At 41.0% G+C, this 25,120-nt stretch overlaps 1 protein-coding gene across 8 annotated transcripts in view; it reads right to left on the reverse strand.

The window, feature by feature from the left end:
- neo1a (neogenin 1a) overlaps window positions 1–23,334 on the reverse strand; it is a 147,235-nt gene extending 123,901 nt beyond the window's left edge. For 5 of the 8 annotated variants that reach the window (XM_017478191.3, XM_017478188.3, XM_017478186.3 and 2 more), the window contains exon 1: window positions 22,776–23,333. In XM_017478191.3, coding sequence (XP_017333680.1) covers window positions 22,776–22,860 — 85 coding nt within the window. In that variant the 5' untranslated portion in view covers window positions 22,861–23,333. Of the gene's footprint in view, window positions 1–22,775 lie in introns of all 8 variants that reach the window. The other 3 variants (XM_017478190.3, XM_017478189.3, XM_017478193.3) reach the window with 2 other exon arrangements.
- Window positions 23,335–25,120: the final 1,786 nt, after the last annotated feature.

Genomic DNA, 25,120 nt, shown 5'->3' on the forward strand with positions numbered 1-25,120 from the left:
ATAATGCTAAGGGAGTGTAGTCAATGATGCAAACGTAGCAACAAACTTAAGGCTCAATAGCAACAAGCTCATCTATAGAATTATACTCAGATCTATTAGGAACTAGTACAGCTAAAGTTTTAATATTATAAAACGTATAGGTTCACATCACAGTATGATGATATTTATTATTTATTGACGCCCCCCCCCCCGTTTACAGTAACTGTGTTCTACATCGATAAAAAAGTAAAGACGAAATCCATACTTTAAAAATGATCATGACTGGAATACTAAATCAACCATCACGTACCGCTGTCAGTAACCGCACTGCAGTGTAACCCTAATGCTGGTGTTGGAGTTTTAACTGAGTACTAATTTACACACAGCCGGTTTAACCGGCCTTACACATGCAAATATGGTGGGGGTTTTTTCCATGTTCCGGTATGCTTGAAATCCCCATACCATGAAGACACAGCTAACTGAAAGATCAAGACCGGGTCTTTAGAAAGTGAAAAACGGGTCAACTGTCAGACAATAACTATTAGTGATTCGTTTATTTTGAAAATGCAAGATAAGTACGCTTTTTTGATTGACCCTTTGTTTTTCAGAATAGTATTAAAACACAACAATGGCTTAAGATGGTTAAGAAAAGACAAATGATATGATGTGATTTGGAAATGTATTGGCTAAGATGCTTCATTTTCATCTACTACGTTTACATGGAGAGCAGTAATGTAATCATTGACCTTATTCTGAATAAGACGATATTGTGATTAAGGTGTTTACATGAGTGGCTTTTAGAATACTCCTTCCATGTTCCTGTTTTACATGTTATAGAACACAGATCGATTAACGGCGCACGTCATTACGTCACGACGTTCCCTCCAGAATTTCACGTATCCACATACAGTTGGTCTTCGTTATGGGACCGTGTACAGTTTTGGGTGTTTCATTTTTAATTTTATGAAAGCTTCAAGTGCAGTTGATTATTTGTCGTGCTGTGCACGCAAATCGACGACCGCTTGAAGCCGTGGGCTGCGTCTCAAACCGCGTAGTTACCTACTGTATGGTATATAGAGATACGTGTATTTCTCCTACTGTATGGTATATAGAGATACATGTATTTCTCCTACTGTATGGTATATAGAGATACGTGTATTTCTCCTACTGTATAGTATATAGAGATACGTGTATTTCTCCTACTGTATGGTATATAGAGATACATGTATTTCTCCTACTGTATAGTATATAGAGATACGTGTATTTCTCCTACTGTATGGTATATAGAGATACATGTATTTCTCCTACTGTACAGTAGGTAAATATGCGGTTTCGGACGCAGCCTTGCTCTCTTGTTTGCCGTCAAACGAGAATGCGGTGAGAACTCCCACACGACGTTAACAGTGTGATGAAGGTGTGTACACGTCTATGATGCACGTCGATAATGCGACTAAAACAGGAATACTCCACACGTCTTAATCTGATTTGTGTTTACTTCGAGTGTGACTTTAGTCGGATTAAGGCCATCAGAAATCGCTGTTTACACGCTAGTTTCTTAATCAGGTTAATATCGGATTATTGTTGTCCATGTAAACGTACCGAGTGTGCATGCATTAGTTAAAAAAAATATTATTATTTTTTTTTTTTTTTTTTTTTTTTAAGGTTTCTATGCTACACAATATAGATCATGATGCAGAAGTCTGTTAAAATATCATTATACTGTCAGCATATCGGCATTGTTGCAGCATAACAGTTCAATACACTTTTATTTAATGGGTACAAAAATGATTAAAATACTAAAAAGAAGGAAAAAATAAAATGGTGTAAACAACATTTTAACATTTGACTATTTTAAAGATTCAGTACAAAATTTCAACAGCAAATCAGCTTCCAACGTGTTTTCGCTATTAAATAAAAAATATTTCCAAAATATATTTGTAACAAAAATTAGATCTCAGAAAAGTGTATTGGAACATCATTTATAACCACAACACTCTTAAATTCTCAATTCTGATTGGTCAATATCTTTTCTATAGTAACAACTTTCGCAGGAACTCACATACTAGCCTTCGTGTAAACCAAGTTTAATAATGGGCGGAGTTTAAGAACGTGTCATTTAACAAAGAAAATCATGAAGGGTTCTGTAAGGTGACGTTTGCTTAACATTTACGGAAGGAGTCTCCAGTGTCAGTGTTTTATAACAGTTTCTCAAGAAAATTTCCGGTTTCTTGGTAACATAAGCTGTGAGTTGTTTTGTCATTGTTGTTGTTGTTTTATTTCCAGGTGGCAGAAAAAAAAAAATCTGACCGTTTATAAATAAGTACACACGTACATTACACGTAAGTATAAATGGATAAAAAGTACAAAATGTCGTTCACTAATAAATGAAGGATTGTAAACATTTGTTAAATTACTGGAGGACGCTCCAATGAGCTGTTATTGGAAAATGATGAGCTAAGCCTCTCTTACTGAACATTTCCTAGGATTTTCAATCGACGTTGCCAATTTTTAAAAAGGTGTACTTCATGTAGCGCCGGTACTGAGCAATCACTTCCAAAAACACACAATAATAACAAAATTAATAAATAAATAAACACTAGTGTGGCTCTAACACCAGGTTTGAAATTAGCCAAAAAGCGCCCCTCCTCCTCAGCAAAGCGAAGCACCCTGCTACCCGTACACCGTCATTAGAAGTTCTTCACATACCCGAGACCGTCACTCGATCCCCAGACAATAACTGAGATGATCTGACACGCCAAACAGATATAAAACCAAACAGGAATGAAAACCAAAAAAAACAAAACCCAGTGCGGCTTTTGAAGTAGTCGCCTATAAACACCTGCTTGACATGAAAGCGCTTAAGTACATAAAGACCAGCAGGCGAAGAAGGATTCTGCAGAGAGAAAAAGGTACATGATGAAGTGAGAGAGTGCGTGGCAAAGATCAAGGCTTCTTTGCAGCAAAGGTGTACAGCCATGCTATAAGGAGCACGCACACGTATACACACACACTGAAGAATCTCATACATGGCCCCAAGCCTGGACTGTAAAGACCATGCGGTGTGAATTCCTAAATAGGGAACCGGGACTGAGGATGAATTATTTACGGTGACCCGATGGTTCATGTCAGCGGCTTCACTGGATGAAATGATATTTATGGAGCCCCATGGGCAGGGCGGAGGACGGTTAAAAAGAGGGGAGGGAAGAGTGAGACATGGGAGAGGACACATATGCAAGGTACAGAAAGAGAACGTGCCATGAACATGGAGAGGAAAAGCAGGAAGTAGTAATGCCATGGTCTTTTTTTTTTTTTTAACAATTTTGTTATGGTGATAGAAATCCCAGCCAACTATTATTCATTTGTATTTATTAAGAAGGATCTATATATATTATATTATATTATATTATATTATATTATATTATATTATTTTATTTTAAATTTTTATTTATTTATTTATTTATTTATTTATTTTCCAAACCAGGCACACGTACTCAGCTATCAGGGGCGCCACGGAACATTTCTTTTTTTTTAAGCGGTGTTTATGTCGGTTATGTCGTGCAAAGTTATATGTTATTTCGTTTAAACAGCATGTTGAATTCAGTGCACGAGGACGGCCAACCTGAGCCGGCAGAGCAGTATCGGGGAACCCTGGCAATTAAAAACGGAACTGCATCTTGACTCGTGAGCAGAGTGTAGACCCTGGTGAGCAAAGGGAAACGCACGGCATGTGTCCCAGGCCCTGTTGCCACTGGTGCGTTTTGGATTTAAAACGGTGTTTTAAAATGAAAACGATCCTCGGCCACACTGGCGTCTCCGCCGCGTTTCAGAAACGATCTCCGTCCACACTACACGACCGAATACGCAGGTCACATGACCATTCACGCACACTGGGCGTGCGCATACAAGTGTAAACAAGAAGTTAGTTGGTAGTCACCGGCCGGCACGACAAACCAGCGTTCCATGTCAGGCTTACGGCATTGAAATGAGACTTGTTGCCGATTTCTCTAATCCTAGCTCGCCTCTTGTGCATTGTCTTGCTGCAGTATTATAAAATACAGAATTTAACTGCACAATGGCTGCTAAGACTGACAACAAAGCCAGCAACGTTTGCGGTTCAGTCTCCGTGTTGTTGTGTATATGATCAATGTAGCGTAATGGTCATATGGAGCTTGATGAATCGGGGAAGGATACGCGATGATCCAGAAGACCCAATCAGGGAGCGGATGCGGGCGAAGCCACGCCCTCGTTTTGGCCGGTTTACACTGGAACGCGAGCCCGGAGTTTTCAAACTAAAACGAGGTCTTCGGCGTTTCCAAAAGTGTAGATGACCGGCGTAACCGTAGCGACCGTTACGCGTATTAAAACGAAAGCGCATTCGTGTAAACAGGGCCTCGGTGCTTCATGCTCTGTAAAGATAACGACACTGTTTAAACGCCACTAGGATTCGATCAGGTTACTTGTCTTGTAGGAAGATGCTGTAGTTCCTCCTCTTCAGATTTTCCCCAAAGCTGCTTTTGCAATCATTAATCATGAAGTAAGTCCAGATCGCCGTCATTCCGCGGAGTCTGTTCATTAGCCCGAGAACATACACAAGCCTTAGTCACATAGTATCACGTAGATTCGGAGCAATACCGATGAGAACAGTACCGAACCGATACAAAATATCGGTACGATTTGACACACTGAACATATACACTACTTAAAAACATCGTAGAAAACCGAAAAGGAAACCCCAGCGCGGCGTTTTAATTCAACGCCTATAAAGCCCCCGCTTGATACGAAAGCGTTTAGTGATGTAAATACCAGCAGGAGGACTCCGTAGAGAAAATCTCCACGAGGAAGTGAGAGAACGTCTGTTGGCAAGGTTTAGGCGAAGATCAAAGCTGCAGAAAAGATTAAGAACCCCTGATCTAATGCGTACTGGTTTGTTCGAACACAGAAATAAAAAAAAAAAAAAAAGGACAGCACACTTTCGGCAAGCTGCAAGACAAGCACAAATCTGTTTTCACATTCAGAATTCATTTTCCAGCCACAAAGAAAGAAATATCGTAGGCTACATAGAAAACCTACTGTGGGAAGACGTTCACGATATTCCCGTAGCTCAGCAAAAGAAAAGAAAGAAAAAAAATGAAGGAAATTGAATTACAGCAGAACCTTCACACGTCACCGCCGGTTTAGTTTAGTCCGTTTATGCATTTCAAGCCTTTTTTGCGCCACATGTTCTGCGAGTTGTGAACGTCTCTATAGAGAACTCATATCTCAAGTATATTCGTACGTCCAAAAGCAGGTGGTATCATTCGGCGAAAATAATATGGATTGAGGGGTTTCACATTACATATGTAAAGATATCCCCGACCACCGAGAGCTGATTTAATTAGACAGCATGAAGCTCCGACCTCACCAATGACGTACCTCTTTAAAAGGCATAACATTCCACAGTGATTAAAAGTCGGCTAAAAGCGTTACACCTCCTCCAAAACTCTCCCTTTACAGGCAAAAGGGATATGATCATTCCATAAAGGGGGGAAAAAAAAAAAAAAGAATAATATAATTTTCATTGAACATTGGTAAAGATTTTTTCAAGCCACACTTCAACCCTATGAGAGCGTGCGAAATGACGTATCGGTAAAGCGTTTCTCGGCAGCTTTCAAGTATTTCCCTCGGGTGGAAATAAACCACACGTCTGATGACTAAAGCGATATCGGCTGCTTTTTCTTTCCGAGTCAACCCGTAACGATGTTATTTCTGTACACAGTTGGATTCAGGAGATGATGCACGATGTCATCTGTTATTGGCACGCTGCAATTATTTGTTCATCAGTGCATAAATGAAAACGACTAAATGTAATATTAATGACACAAAAAAAAAAAAAAAAAAACCAAGACTGATTTCAAAACATATATTACCCATATATCATACCGCAACTATGAGCTCACGCATTAATCCTAAGCGCTGACGGTGGGGCTGTTATGTCGCAGTGGGAAGTCACCATTACAACACAATGATTAATAGCCAGAGAAATTAATCAAGATTCAGGTGGCTCAGGGTTATGGTTTCTCAACGGCTCTAAAAAGGATTCGATTTTTTAAAGGAGACTCTACAAAATCCAGCCAGAATGTAACATTCTGGACTGAAAAACAACAATATAAGGCTGGGTGATATGACAAAAATATCATATCATAATCAAATTGAGGATATTTCTAGAATACAATATATTTATCAGGATGCATACCCCTTGCAAAATTTGCTAAATCTCAATACTGTTAACAAAATAATAATAATAAGAATCCCATGTTTTTTTTATTTAGTACTGTCCTGAATAAGCTATACCTGAATAAGATCTCAACATCATAGAGCCACTGTTAGAAAGGGGTCAATGCATAAAAACAGTCGCTGATCATCCAGGTAAGGACACACAGTATTAAGATTTAGATTAAGATTCTGCAAGGGGGATGCAAACTTTTGGGCACTAGTGTAAATGTGTCAAATACATGTATAAAAAAAGTGAACTTTTATAAACAATTTGTTTATCACACACACTAATATATATATATACACACACATACATACATATACACACATATATATACATATATATATATATATATACATACACATATATATATATATATATATATATACACACACACACACACACATATACATATACATATTATATATATATACATACACACACACACACACACACACATATACATATATATATATATATATATATATATATATATATATATATATATATATATATATATATATATATATATAGAGAGAGAGAGAGAGAGAGAGAGAGACACACACACACACACACACACACACACATATATATATGACAAACTGTTTATAAAAGTTCACATTTATATTTAATAATCAATTTTTAAATCTGATTCCGTCCAAAAACATCACATTAGTGTTTCAAAGCAAATCGTTGTTAGAAAACTACATGCAATAAACAATATGCATCATGATACCAGCAAAACAGTCATGTATTTTTATAAAATAACCTAAAAATCGTAATTTTGCTAGATATTTAGATGATTTTTTCCCAATTTTGTCCCAAACCCCTTTAAATATATTTTTATTCACTCAAGATAACCGATCGTTTCCTCCCCTCAAATCCTCATGCCTCCATATTACATTCTCAGACACATTACCATCTCTTTTTTTCCTTTAAACTCACAAACTCACATTAAAGAGAAACACAACAATAACCCAGAATCCTGAGCACACCAGTGTCTAAGGTTAAGATGAAAACAGTCTAGACCATGGGTTCAGCATAGGACCAACGCTTCCTTTCTGGCACCTATGGACATTCCAGACTTCCACAGATCTGTCCAAAAGTCTCAGATGTGGGCAACGGACAGGGAGCAAAACCGCTGTCGTCCTGTTCCTCAGCCCGCGACACGTCTCTGAACTGGACATGTTCACAAATACACAACGGACTGAGCCGGCAAGTTTGTTATTATGTCTCATTTAAACCCAACACCATTAACGACCACTCGTTTAACAAAATGTGAAACCAGCAAAGTCTTAGTAATGACGACATGTGGAGGACACGTCAAGCAACAGGATCCACTGGAGAAATCCTACATAACTTTTACATATGAATGAAATGAGCTCAAACATTATTCTCCAGCATTCTTCCTTTCAGTCTTTTCGGAAGTACGCAGATCCAAGCTGAAATGATTTTATTATTATAATTATGGTACCTTCGCTAGCAATGAACCTCATCTTTGTCGACATTTCCAAAATGAAACCTCGAAGATACGCCTAGAATTGTTGAACGCTCAGCGACGAAGGACTCCGAGCTGAGCGACGGATATAAATTCTTCGTGGAAGAAGTCACTCACGAGGTAAGTTTATGTTAACCGATGTTAGCCCTGACGACGAGTCGCTAGATAGATAGACTCTGTTCATTTACAATAATCGCTTTAAAAATGATAAAACTGCAGAAATGACGAGTTTAGTGAAACACATCGACGATAGCATCCATCCGCTAACGTTAGCTTGCTGGATTTCTCGTGAACCGAGAGCCGATTTCACGGTCGTAGTGAGATGGATCATGCTTGTTCGATGTCAAATGTAGTGGAGAGTGAGGTGGTAATCAGAGCTAGATCGGTCAATGAGGAGGAACGAAGAGCCACACACCCCTAAGGTTAAATTCTGAAGGTCAGATTTTAGCGTAAATCAGCATCGTTTATATATAGCGAACCGTTTTCCAATCACTGCAGTTTTTCTGCGGCCTAAACGCTACTTGTGTTGTTATTTCAAGCTATAAGTCAGTGTTCCAGACTATGGAAAGATTATACCTTTTACTAATTGTATACGTCACTAATCCACGCCACACCACCTCCAGAGCACTCATCGGGATGGGAAACAGATACACAGTCTCAACTAGGATATGGAAATCTATGGATTTTCACTAGTAAAATGTACCTGTTGAATTGGAAAAGAGTTTTCTCAGTTTTCTATAGAAGCCCACATTAAGCACCTAGTTTTTTCATCAGAGGATCTAGCATCCTCTTTAGCATGCTGAGACAGCAGGAGGTTTTTTTTTTTTTTTTACCCCCGCACATTATTATATGGCTGGCACGGCTTACAGTCTTCAGAGAAAATTATTACATGATACTACGCACGCCACTCCTGCCAGTCCTGATTGCACAGCATTCGAAACGCATCTATTGAGTTTGACAAGCAGAATGGAGGGAGGAAAAAGAAGCGTGGTGCCCCCTACACTGCAAGACTGTGTCCAGAGGCGTTGTTTTCACAGCGCTTAACAAAGGGCGCCGATAAATCATCTTTCCAAGACACCGAATATGACTGGCGCCTTTGATACGATGGCGTTGATTCATTTGGTTTCGTCTAAAATGAGATGCACGAGTTGCATGGACTACGCACACTGATGCTTGCTGAGAACCTGATGGGAACCGAGCAGAGATGGATTGGGGGAAGGGTGGAGAAGCAAACGTTTTGACAGCGCGGGATGGGGAAAGAAAGCACTATCAATTATTAATGAGCATCAACTGCGAAGAGAGACAGCTCTAATGTGCTCTGGTGGTAGAGCTGTGGCTTAATAGCTAACCAAGTCCGTCTTTGGTTTACATACGGTGGCCTTTTCACGGCCGTGCGTCTCTGCACCCCACTCATTTTCCCATTCTTTGCTATTCTTTTACTGTAATTGTTTTGAAGCAATATGAGATGTGGGTGGAACACCATATGGAAGGCAGGTACAAAAACACCTTGTTTTTTTGAAGAACATATAGTGCCATGGTAATTTCATCACTCGTCGTGGTAAATAACTGGGAAATACAAGTCTGTTGGAGACCACAGGCGTTTATAAACAAGAGGCTTCAAGTCTTGCTGTATGACAAAAGCTAGATCAACGATGGCGCCACATTGGCCCGACCAGTACAATCCAACACCATGAGGTTTGGGCTGAGAGACACCAGCGATGAAGTGCTACAAAAACACAAGTTGATAGATGCAAAGCAGAGATCTGGAACAGGTAAAATATAAACCGTGCTGGATTCGGCCCGAGACTTGATTCACGAAGTAACAAACTGAACGCAAACCCAGCAGGCAGCGGTTTAAGATACGCCCCCTGGGACGTCAAGGGCACATAAACGAAGCTCAAATGATTCTCTGATTGGTCATGCTGCATATTCCATCCCCCACTCTCCTACAGACAAACAGAACATGTCATCCCAACAATGAAACAAGCACTGATTGAAATTCTGCCCCACAAGACACCCTTTCTGATACGCCCCAGGGAAGTTCCCAGGACAGCACACGTCCCAAAATCACTTAACTGCAATTACACTTACAGGAGTTACTCTAAATTAACACGTGGTTAGTGAGATTGAAACAAACCCACAGGGTTCAGTCCAGAAAAATGAACGCACCATGATGTATCCCCATTAAAACTCACCGAGTAGAACCTTACCATTTATTCCTGGTAAAGAAAACTAGGCAAAGCTGGAAACGACATTAAGAAACGTTTATCTTGCATAATTCAATTGCAAGAGCTGATAAACCTCAATTTGAATGAGCTCAAGAGCTCTTGAAAGGTCTGAAATCAGCTGTGCCTAATAGCCGGGACATACTCTCTAACATTATTTGGTCCAGATACTATTCAGCGTTAAAAACAATTCTTATAAGGAAGAAAATTTTATTGGGTTATGCGGTTTCGTAGAGCGACGGAAAAAAAAAAAAAGAAAAAAAAAAAGATACGCTGTCTTTTCCCAAGAAGTTATTAAACTACACTCAGTGCTGAATGAAAAGAGAAATCAGACATTACCTGAGGAGAACCCAGTCAAAATACAGGTTAATATTGACAAACGTTTCCCCAAGGGCCAAAAGTAAACCAGAGAGACGAGTCCATGAGCTTCCTTTAAATCAACAACGGAACCCTGCCACTCTTCTTTTCCAGTAATTTGATCTGTGCGGGGAAAAAAGATCGACATCGACGCCGCTGTTCACTCAACGGGACTTTGTTATTTTAGTCCCGAGACAGTCGCCTCTTTGGTAAATGTCAGGCAAAGTCAGCGTGCGGCTTCTGGTCGGCGAGTGCTCATTTCCTGCTGTTATTATCATTACCACTAAGCCCATTCATACTGGTTAAGAAGGAGCGGAGGGGAGCAGTATTTACACAGTGGCGAGAGACATGGGGCCGTGGCTTACTAATGGCTTCCTGCATTTCGCACAATTGTCTCCCCTTCGGGAAATCTTATCAATACGAGCCACTGCAGCACTGACCAAAAACCACAAAGAAAGAAAGAAAAGAAGTCACAAAATTTTAATTAAACGCGATTGAAATAGTTCCCTCTTTCCTTCCCGATACCACTTCATAAAAACTGCATAGAAGATTGAAAGTAATGAACCGAGACTAGAACGGAGCATGAAAATCATCATCATCATCATCGCTAGATAAACCCCTACATCTATATTTCAATAACAGGTGATATGGTGGATGCAAAATAATTAATGGCGGTGATTACACACGAGGAATAACCAAGAAAAGGTTCAAACAAAAGAGCAGACTCCTTGAAGTCCTGGAAGCTAGAGCGCAAGGCCATCTAGAGAGTCTTTGTTTCATTGGAAAGTACAACTGGAGTCAGAATGGAATCACTTACAGTCAGTGTGTATCTCAGTCTTTCCCCAGGGACAGCCCTTGAACCCTGACCTCTTTCACTATCCAACCTGGTTGAGAATCATGCAGGAGTGGGCTGATGTGGGTGGCCCTCCTCAACCCTATCCATCTCTACCCATCTATTATGCCCTCGGATTAAATCGGATTTAACTCCATTACGCTTTCTTCTACAACTCAACACTTTATAGGAAGTGCGTTACAGGCATGTACACACCTTAATCACACTATTAACGTCGTGTGGGAGTTTTCACCGCATTTTGCGACAGGACACGTACACACACGGCAGCGCTCAACCGTTTGACGACAAACAAGAGAGCACAGCTGCGCCCCAAACGAGGTTTGGGACGCAGCCCACGTCTTCAAGGAGTCGTCTATTCACAGGTACAGCATGACAAATAATTAACCGCACTTGAAGCCTTCGCAAAATGAAAAATGAAAACACCCAAAACTGTACACGGTCCCGTAACGAAGACGAACTCTATGTGGACACGTGAAATTCTGGAGGGAACGTCGGACGGCGTGGCGCGGGGACGTAATGACGTGTGGCGTTAATCGATCTGTGTTCTAGAACGTGTAAAACGGGAACATGAAAGGAATATTCTAAAAGCCACTCATGTTAAAAAATTTTAAAAGGAAATAATTACAAAAACGTATAAAATAAAAGCAAAAAAGCCAATCAGGGAAAAAAAGAAAAAAAAAAAACGTAGGTAGATAGGTAAACAGACAGACAGACAGACAGACAGACGGGTAGATGGGTGGGTGTGTAACATAACAGAGGGACATACTTTGGACTGTAAAATCTGCAGAATTGCAAAAAGGGGAAAATGGTGTGGCCGATTCTTAAAATCATTCCGTTTCCCCGATACTGCCCCAGCTCTGGTGTTAACGTGGTTCGTGTTAGGGGTAAAGCGGTATTTGTGGCAGGAGAAGAAACGCAGAAGAAGGTGTGCTAGGTGTTTCATTTCTAATACCTCAGGGTTACAACCTTCTGATCTGCTGTTCGGAAGTGAAATAGTTTGCACTGCCGTCGTATCTATGCCCTTTTCAGTATGGGTTAACTCAAGAATGATGGCAGAAAATGAAACCTTGTACAAAAATAAATAAATAAAACAAAATACACTGAGGAAATGGGAAAGGAAAATAAGAACCGAACATCAGGTGTCATTTTATTCAATCCATTGGTTCAGCATATTAAAAAGAATTTAATGCAGGCTTCAGGTAGATAAATGCACGCGCTCGAGTCTCTTTCTGGCAAACTCATTAAGCTTTTACACTCACAACTGGCTTCCCGCCTTAACGGCATTTCGGCTCATCGTAAACACGTCCCCCCTGAGGTCCTGGGACATGCGTCCATGGGTCCAGTGCTGGAATGCCAAGTCCGTCCTGCAGGTGTTCATTCTGGCTTTGTCTCCGGCATCCTTATTTTCCTGCGGTTCAAATCTAATCCATCACAGGTCATGAGTCGAGGTTTTGGGGTCAGATGCCGAGGAGTGATAGAGAGTACGGACAGCTGCTTTCTATCACGCTTTTGCTTATGCCCTTAAACCAAAGGAAACACTTTGGCTCTCGTTGTGCACGCACAGCAGAAGTATGACCCCGGCCCACCACAGACACTAAACCAGGCCCCCTTTGATGGTCCCATAAACACCAATGAATAATGACTTGGAACGCTTTGAACAACCCCTGGGTTCACATATACGCATTTACGTACATCGACGGAAGACGTGCCTCATAAATGAGTTGTGTGACTTGAAAATCACAGGGGGTAAAAAAAAATAAACAATGGAGGGCTTGGTGGATTCCATTATAATTTAATTTTGCTCTGTAAACCTTTCAGTGTTTGCATTTATCCCTAAGTAAGCACCGTGAGAGATGAGAAATTCCATTACATGACAGCTGTGCATTAAAGAGGCTGTAATGTGCAGTCCCCACACGCTCTCTGACTCCTATTAGCTCCATCAGGATCAACACTGAGGATCTCGCAGGCCTCCCGAACGGCTTTCTATCCACCTCAGCACTTTCGGACTGCAAGTTCACCTTGGAAGTGGCCACACAGCATAACAAAATATGCACTGGTTTCATGAGGAAGGTTATTGAATGTTATAGAAGCATGAGCAAAACCACAGACCTGAAGATGCTCCCAGAGAGGTTAATTAGCCAGGATTATACAAAGAGAGACCAAAAATGGGATTAAAAAGCAGCTCCAGCAGCCTGTTTTTTTCCTGTTGTTAAAATACCATCTGCCTCACCAGCCGCTGGACGCCCCTGAGGGGGGTCACCTACAGAGAAATGTCCAGTGTGCTTTTAATTTGCTAGTAGAAGCTATATCGGGGTGTGTATTTCGGTCGTTTTTACATCTCAAATACTCGACAGACAGAACGAGCGAGTCTGTTAATCCCCCAGATCTCATCACAAATTCATAATGCATGTTGCCCCCTTGATTAACCTAAACCTGGCTGGCTCTACATTTCCCAGAGGAAGCACATCTTAGTTTCTTTGTTGTTCTAAGATGGGGAGAGCCGGCCGGTGGGTGAGAATTAGCAGGTGACCAAATTGGTGGGGATAATGGGGGGGTGGGGGGGGGGGGGTGCTGGAAGAAAAAAAATGCACTCGGAATGAAATCAACCTTCCTTTACGCCATGTTCGAGTCTGAGCTTCATCGTCAGTTGGAAAACATATGAAATATGCTTTACATCAAATTCAAAAAGTTGCACCACTTGATATTTTGCTTAAAATCCCAATGTGCTACTTTTCCTCCTTTGATCCCATAAGTGAATAAGAGCAAAGTGTTTGCTTTTGGAGCCAGGCAGTACAGCGGGGCCTTTCTGGACCTTTGAGATAAACCAGCTGCCAGCCTCAGCACAGCGGAGATCTTCACCACGTCTGGAGGTGCCAAGAGCCACAGGCGGAGTTCTGGCAGGCTGGCAGAGTGTTTCAACACACTCACAATTCTTCCTCTGTGATGGACCCTACACCCTACAGCACTTCAAGTGTGGTTTTTTCCACTGATCTAGAGGGTGGGCCCCTGCAGCGCCAGTCAAAAGCTTCCCAGCACTGTGACTGAATGGGTACACTTAAGTCATTTTCAGTGATCTTAGCTCTTGGAGTCTTTATACAGAGCAGCTGCTCATGCTGCATGACTAGGACCGTTAACAGGTACGTCCTTTGTACGTCGCTTAAGAAATCCAAGAGAGAACGGCATAGGCTAGATCTACTTATCGCAATCGGTCCAAACAGGCCGATTCGATTCTTCGAGCGCACCTGAGAACTGGGTTAGTATACCCGGATTTAATTGTTCCAGATAACCGTGTGCGCTCAAATCTTTCCTCGACAGGACGAAATCACGAACAGCTAGCCAACAATCGGCTAATGCGAATGGGAACTGGGGAAGCCATTAGAAATTTTCTTTATTTCACACAGACAAGCACAGTTCAGTTTGATGTAGTAGTTAATATGGCTTTGAGTTCTTTAACTAATGAAGGTGTGCCACTGATTTGGTTTATTACTGCTAGTCTAAAGAAACTGTGATCAGACAAAAAAAAATTAAATTGTACACAGGCAGTAAATGGTGAAATTTCTCACATCCCTATGTTAACAACTTTTTTATTATTATTATTATTAATTCAAGGCCGCGCAATAGCAGCTACATGACCTCAATTTAGTAATTGTGCAGTGCATTTAAGTAATACATCATGCAGGGGAGTTTCTGTTTATAAAGCCGTTGTTGTCTTGGTAACTTGGTAGACTTGGTAAGTCTGACAACTGCTTCAAAAGAACAGACAAATCCCAGATTATGCAAAATTGTAAACATAAATCAGTAATCCACAAAGGAAGAACCAGCCCCAGGACTCAAAACTTACATCAATGCATTTTTGCCATTTTTTTTTTTATTTTTATGGTTTATATATTTATTTCAATGGCATCAAGCCTTTATGGTTGGCCATGAGGCTGATGAAGGTTTAAATACCAAAACGATTGGGAATGATTTCCTGCGTGTACGTTGTGGGACTTTAATGCTAGCGTTCACGTGTTGCCAAAGCAACCGACTCATCGAAGTCAATCTTCGAGGACCGAGCTTAAAAGCATTCAATTACTGAACTCATGTCCTAGATGCAGAAAACAACCCGAAACTCTGAAGCCACAAAATGTAGGTCATTTCTATTGCCTCCAACATGACAAGTACAACAAGCTGAGCACCCATGGGTTTCTCCCAAGATTAAATACAACTCGGAAAAGGGGTCAGAAACGAAATTCCAGTCCTCTTTTCATGAGGGATGATCTAGGAGAAGAGAGGAGGATGGCGAGAGAAAAAGAACAATACTAATTAATTTGGTGCAGGGCTGCGAGTTGCCAGGCCGCCTCTGCTTGGTGGAAAAAGAGATGGGCAGCAAAGCATGCTAGCAAACTGGGTCAGTGTTAAACGGATTCAAAACGTTCCCTCCTCTAAACCGGACCTCATAAATGGCTTTAATCTGGGTGACATTCATGTTTACTTTTGTTCTGATTCATGTACAGCAAAATAATGATCGCCAACTGATAGGAGGTGTTCGCCTGACTAGCCTCTTAAAACTCATCATGCTAATTCTTGGAATGCACCCAAAAGAGACAGATAAAAACAAGATGCTCTGCTGAAGAGGATCTACAATGCCAGAAGGCATCGGGAAATCAAATTAGGATGATTTACAGTTTGCCAGGTCCTTATTATTCACTTTTAAAAAAAATGCACAGGATTGGCCAATGTTTTTTTTTTTGAGAGCTGAATAAAGGTATGTGACAAACCAGGAAGGACAGCGTTAAAACTATAGCTTGTTCTTGGTCACATTATGTAGCACTAGAGGGACAAGCAACATTTAACGGGTTTAACATTTAACATTCACGAGGGCTTTGATGAGGTTCCATTACATTCTCTAATCCGATTTTAACTTAAGGAAAGATTTGCTCAGCGCGGTTTCCTCATCTCCAGGGAAGCAGGGGAAATGACCTAAATGTAGTCAGGGCCAGGCTTCGCTCCACCGAGCAGGACTTTTCACAGCTCACAAGCACCGTAATCCGTGCCAGCTGCTGAAAACTGGCAGGGAACGTGGCGGTAGAAGTTCACCAACAGAACAAGTCAGAGTGCTACAATTAACAGCTACAGGGAAGACCATCGGTTCGTAGTCGTTGGGGACGGGGGAGGCGGTACCTACAGCGCTCCCGTCCAAATTCAGCCGTAGCAGCCATTTGAAAAGTGAAAGGAGACAACGCAACAATTCGACCGTGAAGATTTATTTATTTATTTATTTTTAAATGATGCACTGTTCCTGAACCATATTTTCAGAATTGGTGCGCAAGCGTTTGCTTTGAATTTTAAGCATACGAACTTTCCAACCAATAATTACGCAGCCCGGGTGCAACTTGTGCCAGAAACGCAGGAGATGACGCCAACATCTGATTGCTGTCTATTCATATTATAATCATTATTTACAAAGCTGCCATTGAGCTTGTTCAAGTTGGAACCAAACTGGCATAGCTGCGACAACACACCTCAAACATTTTCTCATTTTTCTTTTTTGTTCGTTCCATTCGTTCGTCTTCAGTAACTACGTTATCCTGGTCAGGGTTGCAGTGTATCCAGAACCTATCCCAGAAACACTGGACACGAGATTGGAATACACCCTGGATGGGGCGCCAGTCAATCACAGTGTACGACACACACACACACACACACACTCGAACAGGGCAATTTAGAGTCACCGATCCACCTATTGGCATGTTTTTGGGAGGTGGCAGGAAACCAGAGAATGTGGAGCAAACCCACACAGACATGCGAAGAACATTGAAAACTCCACACAGACAGTTACCCGAGCTTGAAATGGGGATCCTGGAGCCGTGAGGTGGCAACGCTACCCTCTGCACCAATGCGCAACCCTTGCTTGTTCCAAATGCTCTCAAATTTTACTATCCACCCTGATACTAATTCATCATGGGACCGACTCGGCTATTTTTGCTGCGCAATAAAAGCGGAAGCATGATATCGGAATGAGTAAACACTGGGTTGAGCTAAATGTAGGACCGATCAAGGAACACATCAGGGCATCCCACTCAAGCAGATCTTCTAGGTCAAAGAAACCATGCTAGATAGCATTTTTAAGCAACACATCCCAAAGTAGATTTAGGTAGAAATGCCACTGGAACGGTTACTCTGCGTGGTCAGAGGCCTACAATGGACGAAGAGCGGTTTCCCTTCAAATGCCATGTGCGCAATCTTTGCTGTGAGAATACGGAATACGAAGTTGACCTCTGCTTACCAAGAACCTCAGTAATCGCAGAACAATACAGCAGTGGAAGCACAGAGCTTAGGATTCTGTGCTCGCAAGTGAAAGTTTGTGAGTTCAAACACCAGAGAGCCACTACTAGGCCCTTGAGGAATGCCCTTAAATCTGAACTGCTTAGCTGTATGCTTTGGCTGAATCAGTATGAGAAATGAAATACAAGTATATACATACACACACACACACACACACACACCCCTATTCCCCATACACAGCTTTAGACCCGACTCAGAGAAGATTTTTGTTTATCCATTAAGCTTCCTTGCACAAGTAAAGAGCGCGAGTCTCTTGATTTTTAGCCTTGCCATGTTGTGAGTCTCTGTGCCAACTCCGACCCCCCTCTTTCCTCCTAAACTCAGACCGACAGCTCTCACGTGTAGAGAGCTGTAGATGACCATCACGTATCTCTTTTCCCCAAGAATGACACATGGCTTCATGCCAGCGAGTCCTATCGTCCATGGCGACAAAAATCGCACACTGTCAATCATGGTTCATTTAGAATTCTTTTTGCAAGCCCTCATTTGCACATTAGGCAATTAGCCAAGAGCCTATTGTCCATCTAAATTAATAAAGCAAACCGAAGGCTGGATCTCTCAGCTGGGGGTTATTGTCATGTCCTGCCTCCAGAAAGATTCACTTGCTGACAATTCTGAATTTATTACGCTGATATTGATCTTTGTTTTTCTGACATTTGAAAACACACAGCTGGATCGGTTATCATGACTTACACTAGCAGGCGTAATGCAGCGTAATGGGCCGATACCGACTCTATCCGACAGACAAGGTGAGACAATATCAAGACCAAAAAAAAACAAAAAAAAAAACAACGCATCCAGCACCGAAGCTCAGACAAGCTGAACATCTACTCAGCTGACAGAAACAAGCTCGCAGGGACAGACGCATGGCAGCCTGTAGCAAACACGCTTATCCTGTAGAAGAAATATTTTCAGCTGCTCTATTTAGCGATTTCACTCATTCGTGACTGAATCTTTGCACATAAGTCATATTTAAGTACCTATTACAAAATAGATATAACGAGGCATCCATTTGAAAATTCTTCAAATAAAATATGCACATATTTATATACAGAATGTAGCGTATTACGACTGTGATCGGCAATGTATCGTAAAACCCGTATGAAGGAGCTCGTTAGCGTTTTGTAGCCTTCTGCGTAATCGGTATTGCAAACGGGTAATAGTACAACACTAATAACAAGTGATCTATTGTGCAGTCCTAACAGAAAGATGATGAAAATTAACATCACTAATGGCTGACACTGAAACAGCCACCAGCAATGTTCTAGGCCAGGGGCGTGTCAACTGGTGGACTGTGGTCCGGATGCAGACCCGGAAAAGTATTCGAATGGACAGAACCAGATACATGGACAAATATACCAAAAATCTAGTAGTCGGTACCGATACCATAAAAAGTACACGATACTCGATACCAAAGTCGATACCACGGTGTGGTATAAAAAAAATAATAATAATAATTTTCATTTTTATTGCACTTTCACATTTATTAAGTTTTCTCATGCCACAATATAACACACAAGTAGGCATGAGAAAACTTGAGCTGGTCAATTATGACCGAATTTACGAACATAGTGTGAGCCATGGACACATTAATTTACCTTCTGATAAACTAAATGTAATATTTTCAGTTAATTTTACAGACTGTATGCAAAAAACAACCGTTAACCCTTTCCACCTTGTAAACAAATACAATAAACATCAATGTTCAGTGTTTGAAGTCTGCTCCTCTTAAATATATTTAAAGCTACACTATTAGACATTTTCCACTGTCATTCTTCTGGACTGGAGTCAGTTCTCGAGCCGCTCTGTGTATAGTGTGTATATATCTGAATAATCTCATATAGGATGTGATTGGGTGAGTTCATTTATCCGTCAGATGCAAAGCGCTTTAGGTGTTCGTTAGGGACGCACCGATCAGGATTTTTACAGCCGATACCGATCCAGATACCGATCTTTTTTTGTTTAAACTTTAATCAGGAGGTCTGTCATAAACAGTTATATGTAAGCTGTCTGCCCATGGTCACTGTTAATTGAATGAAAATAATAGCAATGAGATATTGTTGGTTAATCGATAAATAAACAAGCATAAAATATTTATTTTTAAATATTTTAAACAATAGCGAGTCCTAATTAAAAGTAGATGAACACAAGCATGATCCATATTAGGAAAAAGGCTAAGAGACTTCTAAGAAGATAGCGAACTAAACTTAAAGTCAAATTGACATTAAATGCAACCCATAGGATTTAAACATCATTTCATTTCTCATTTTATTTATATTTTATGAAGTTATTATAATATCTATTTTTTTTTATATATTAAATGAGTTATTTATAACTGAGCACATTTTCTGTTTTTACATTTTAGTAGTTTTATTTTTGTTTGTTTATCAGTTTTAGATGGGTTCCCCCAGTGCAGTGTTCCATGGCTGCAGATAATAGTGTGTTTTGGGGGGGAACAAAATACTAAATCAAAACATTCAAACTGGAGTTGACTTTTCTAGTGATATCTGGCAACCATAAGTTTAAATGAAGTGAATTAGAGTTGGTGAAGGAGAGCTGCAGCGTACTGTATGTTTACAGACTGAACATTTGCTAATCTTCATTATGATTGGTGAGGAATTTTTTAAATAAAGAAGTTTGAATTAAACCCACCTTGTAGCGTTAGTATTATTATTAATTTACGCCGCCCGAAGCCGCTGTGTCTACACGAGCAGGTGCAAGTTCGGGTCATTTTGCGGGATCAATAAAAGATGACGTTTGTGAGATCGGGAAATTGAGAGAAGCAGGTGATCAGTGTTACTCATCATCATAATGGCTTCTCTGCAGTATTTCCACACTTGTTCGGTTGACTGAGGTGAGGAAAAGCAGTGGGAAAGTAACTGTTGCGCGGTGTAGATGCATTTTGGACTTCCTGTAGTTTTTTATTCCGATTGTATTATACAACTCCGAACAGGTCACTCGCACCGGTGCGAATAAATATTTATTCACAGTGGCACAAAGTACTTTTCAGTCACAAATGCGAGTGAAATGGTCGCACTGTGGAGCCCCGAGTTTATCTGCAAGGTTTATTCCTGTTCGGCGTGATGATGTTTAATGTCCTCGACAACCTCCGTAGTGCCGTTTAGCATCATGTTAATGTCATGATTTCTCCTCGTGCAAAGCGCTGGAGCTCGCAGAGACACTGGCAGCTCGAGGGTTAAAATGCTAACTCCGTTTCGGGGTTTTGGAACTACAAAATGACGTCATCCCTGCACCGCCCTATGGTGATTGGCTGTAAGTTTAGGAAGCCCTTGATTTGATCTGTTGCAGAGTTTTCTATTAGCAGAGGACGGACTTTAAACGTTAATATGGCAGTCGATCATGTTCATGTAATCGTGGGAAGTCAAAATCCTAATCGCGATCGATATTCGATTAACTGTGCAGCCCTAGCCATCAACTAATCAAATGGTTAAGCACTAAAAAGTTCAGACATCATTCAGTCATGTTAGTCGCTTACCTGTAGCTTTGTAAGAAAGAAATTTTATACAACTGGACCTTTAAATGGACCTTCGAGAACTTTTTGCAGAATATGGCAAGGAAAACATAAGATCTCTCGTATCATGACAAAAAATAAGAGGTAAGACATTTCTAAGACATTGCAGAGAAAGTGGTTAAACCCACTATACAATCTCTGGATTAACCCAAAAAAACAGAACACATGCAGGATTTCCAACAGCATGAGGGGTTAAAAGGAAACCGTCATAAAGCACCAGCAAGACCTCCAATACCCATTTTTTCTTCCTTTTGGGTGAATAACGAAAAACAAGAAGAAAAAAAAAAAAAAAGGTAGCAGTGTCCAACTCTGTCAACTACATGCAACCTAACCCCTTAAAAATACTGCTTATGGTTCACATTAGACCTCAAAGGCATGTTTCAAATAAACAGATATTTGCAGATGGGCATCCAACAGTTAGTAATTTGAAACTCGCTGCTCGCACACAGATCCCCGGCCAATTTTCTGGAACCAATCAAAACTCCCAAAGGGACTCCCTGTTCCCCCTTAATCTCCCGCTTTTATTACTTCCCAGACACAGTCTACCCATTCCACCCAGCCCCCACCCAGCCCCCCATCCGTCTCTTTTGTACTGATCTGCAGCAAAGCCCTGGATTTCTTTTAACCACGGCACGGCGCTTCTTGTGCAGGACAGCAGCTTTCATCAGCTCCCAAACACAAAAACGTCCCCGGACTGGATTCGAGCCCCGTCTATCAGCTTCACACAAGGCGGTTCGGATTATTCATCGTCTGCCAAGACTAGCAAACCGGCACACACATCAGACGTGATCTCAAAATGCAACAGCTGAGAAACAAACTGCAGGGTTGGTTTTATTTCCTCGTGGGATTCACGTTCACGTTTTTAAACAAAATTCGAGGAAAATGGTTTTCATGCTCAGGCATTAATCGGTTATTATAAGGGGAAAATACTCCAAGCCACAGATTTCCTCTGGCTAAACATGTGTTCTGTGTTTATCAAGGAGAGTATGGCCATTCATAAGTAATCATCTCAACCAAATAAACAGAAATTGACATACGTTATATAACGCATATATCTCATCATTCATTGTTCTTTGAACAATCCACTGATGTATCATGTACTTGCATGAATTATGCATACACCAACCCACCAGTGTGCCTTTATAAAGGAAGAACATTAACATATTATACCATGTGCACCATGTGGCAAATGTTAACCAATATTAACTCAGGATTAACCCCCCCCCCAAAAAAGAAAAAAACAAGGGGCTGCAGTGCTACTTCACAGTTCAGCAGAAATACTTTCATAGTAAATGATTACTTTTATTTTATATTCTGACCCATCTTCTTCACCATTAATGTGACAGAAAGACGTATAGGTTAAAAAAAAAAAAAAAAGAAAGGATCAATGAGAATATCCATTTGAATTTCTAGTGATAGTTTATTTCCGTGCACTTCATTGCTTATTAGTGAACTCAAATTTTACTCATTGTAGTTCTTTGTCAATTTGCACACACATAAATAAATAAATAAATAAATAAATAAATGAAATAAAATGCACACTGCAACTTTAACACTGCACGTGAAGCATTGACCACCACTTAAAGGTTACCAGCAGTGACTGTTTGTTTTGCTGCAGCTGAAACGAAATCACAGCAGTGTTCAGCTGTTAAGTCAGACAGCCACGTTCCTAGGACCCTTTGCACTCCTGAAGAAGTGCACTGCTTTCAAACCAAACAAAACCAAACCAAACCAAACCTCCACGCACTTACCTTTCTGAGCGCGTGCAGGCGCGAGCGAGCACGCAGAGGTGAGGCAGAGGAGAGAGAGGAGCACGCGCGCTCCCCGCTCCGCCATCACTTTCAGCTCAAACAAAACAAAACAAAACAAAAAATATGTTAGTTTCGTCTCCAACAAACAGCAAAAGTCCACGGAGTCCGTGCTAGAAAATCCGGCCCCGACCCTCTCCCGATCACACAGTTTTCACCCTGCGCGCGCCTCCGAAACCATCCGCGAGCCGGTCACTTCGGAAAAGTCGCCCTGAGAAACATGGAGCTGGCGGCCGAAGAGAAAACTTGGCGAGGCGGAGAAAAAAAAAAATCACATCAATCCATACCGGCGGCGGAGCGGTTCACTGCGCAGAACCGCGGGGACGAAACACGGAGCTCAGCGAGAACACAAAGTAGAGGATCCGAAAAGAAACACGATTAGAAACTCTGACTCTGTGTGTTGTGGTTTTTTCCCCGAGAGCAATCTGAGCAAAATGCCCCGGCTGGGTAGAAGAGCGCAACAGCGGCGTGGAAAGGGCAGAATTCAGCTCGGATTCCCGGAAAACATGAACCGGAGTTTTAAACCCGGAACATGGATTCACGTGGAGAGCTATAAACTGCGGAAAGAGCACCGCGTGTAACATCAACTAACACACTACTGGATAAAATATACTAATGCCCCCCTGCGGGGGGGGGGGGGGGGACCCCAATAGAGACCCTCTTAGAATCCGTAACTGGAATGGTTTAATGGTTATAATGGGAATTGTATTGGTTTTAATAGAAACTGTAATGGTCTTTGTGGGTGTCTACTGGTAATTTCTGCTGGTGGCATGTTACCAGTTTTCAACATTTGGAGATGATGCTACCCATAAATTGGGGATGATGCTACCCAAAAGTTGGGGATGATGCTACCCAAAAGTTGGGGATGATGCTACCCAAAAGTTGGGGATGATGCTACCCAAAAGTTGGAGATGATACTACCCATAAATTGGGGATGATGCTACCCAAAAGTTGAGGAGTTTTGGGGGTGCAGGTGGGGGGTGGAGTGGGGTCACTTTCAAATGACCGGAATATAAATCTAATTTAAATATAAACATATAAATATCTATATAATATAAAATAACATTACACGTATTAAATGTCTCTTCCAAACAATATGCTATTTTGGGTATCAAGACAGGCACCTGAGAGGTCAATGAACAATATTCATGAATTATGTGTGGCACAAAACAGACACCGTTCATTCAAAAGAATCTCTGCTTGGAGAGAAGTAATAAACATAACTGTGGCTAACATAACTGTGAGTATAATACTCAGCAAGGTATGATGGTGAACATAAAATTAAGATGAATAAGGCAGTTCAAAACAGATTAAACCCGGATCATTTCTGGTATGTGCACGCTACTGTTTCTGTTCAGATTTTCGGCTTTGTTAAGACTACGTTAACTCACCTGAGATGGTCTGATCTATCCTGTGAGGACGTGCGCCGATAGAGAAGCTTTCCCATTGGCTGAAACCCTCTTCGTTTCCCGAAAAAAAACTGTAGCCAGTTTAAACTGGAACTCCACCCCCCTTTGAAATTCACTCCCCGGACTGAATCCCCCCGTGTCCCCATCCTTCATTTCCAGCCCTGGTTATGTCTAGTGTATACCATTAAGGACCAATTATGGTAACAGTTTTAATGGTTTGTAATGGTATTTGTAATGGAAAGTATTAGAATTTCTGTTATGATTTCTATTGTTTTTGTCTTGATCTCAACAATAGTTAGTACAAATAGCCTAATGGGCCTCATTTACGAAGCTAGATACGAACAGATTTATTTGTAAATTGCTCATAGGAACATTTACACAAGAAATGTGCTTTTCATGAAAATCCCATAAATACCTGAGACTCTTTCCATAAATGTTAATTTATTGAATCCTCACCAAAAAAAAATAAAAATGTATCAGTGAAACAACGTCAATGATTATACAGTCAGGGCCATAGGTATTTGGACAGTGACACAATTTTCATTTTTGCCTCTGTACACCACCATTTAAAATGAAACAATCAAGATGTGAATGAAGTGTAGACTTTCAGCTTTAATTCAAGGGGTTTCAAATATATTGCATTAGGAATTACAGCCAATTTTTACAGAGTCCCTCCAGTTTCACAGGCTCGAAAGTAATTGGACAAACTAACAATCATAAATATTAGGATTGTTTTTATACTTGGATGCAAATCCTTTACAGTCAATGACTGCCTGAAATCTGGAACCCATGGACATGATCAAATGCTGAGTTCCCTGCCTCGAGACGCTTTGCCAGGCCTTTACTGCAGCCGTGTTCAGTTGCTGCTTGTTTGTGGGT

The sequence above is a fragment of the Ictalurus punctatus genome, chromosome 10, assembly GCF_001660625.3.
Source record: "Ictalurus punctatus breed USDA103 chromosome 10, Coco_2.0, whole genome shotgun sequence".
Classification (NCBI taxonomy): domain Eukaryota; kingdom Metazoa; phylum Chordata; class Actinopteri; order Siluriformes; family Ictaluridae; genus Ictalurus; species Ictalurus punctatus.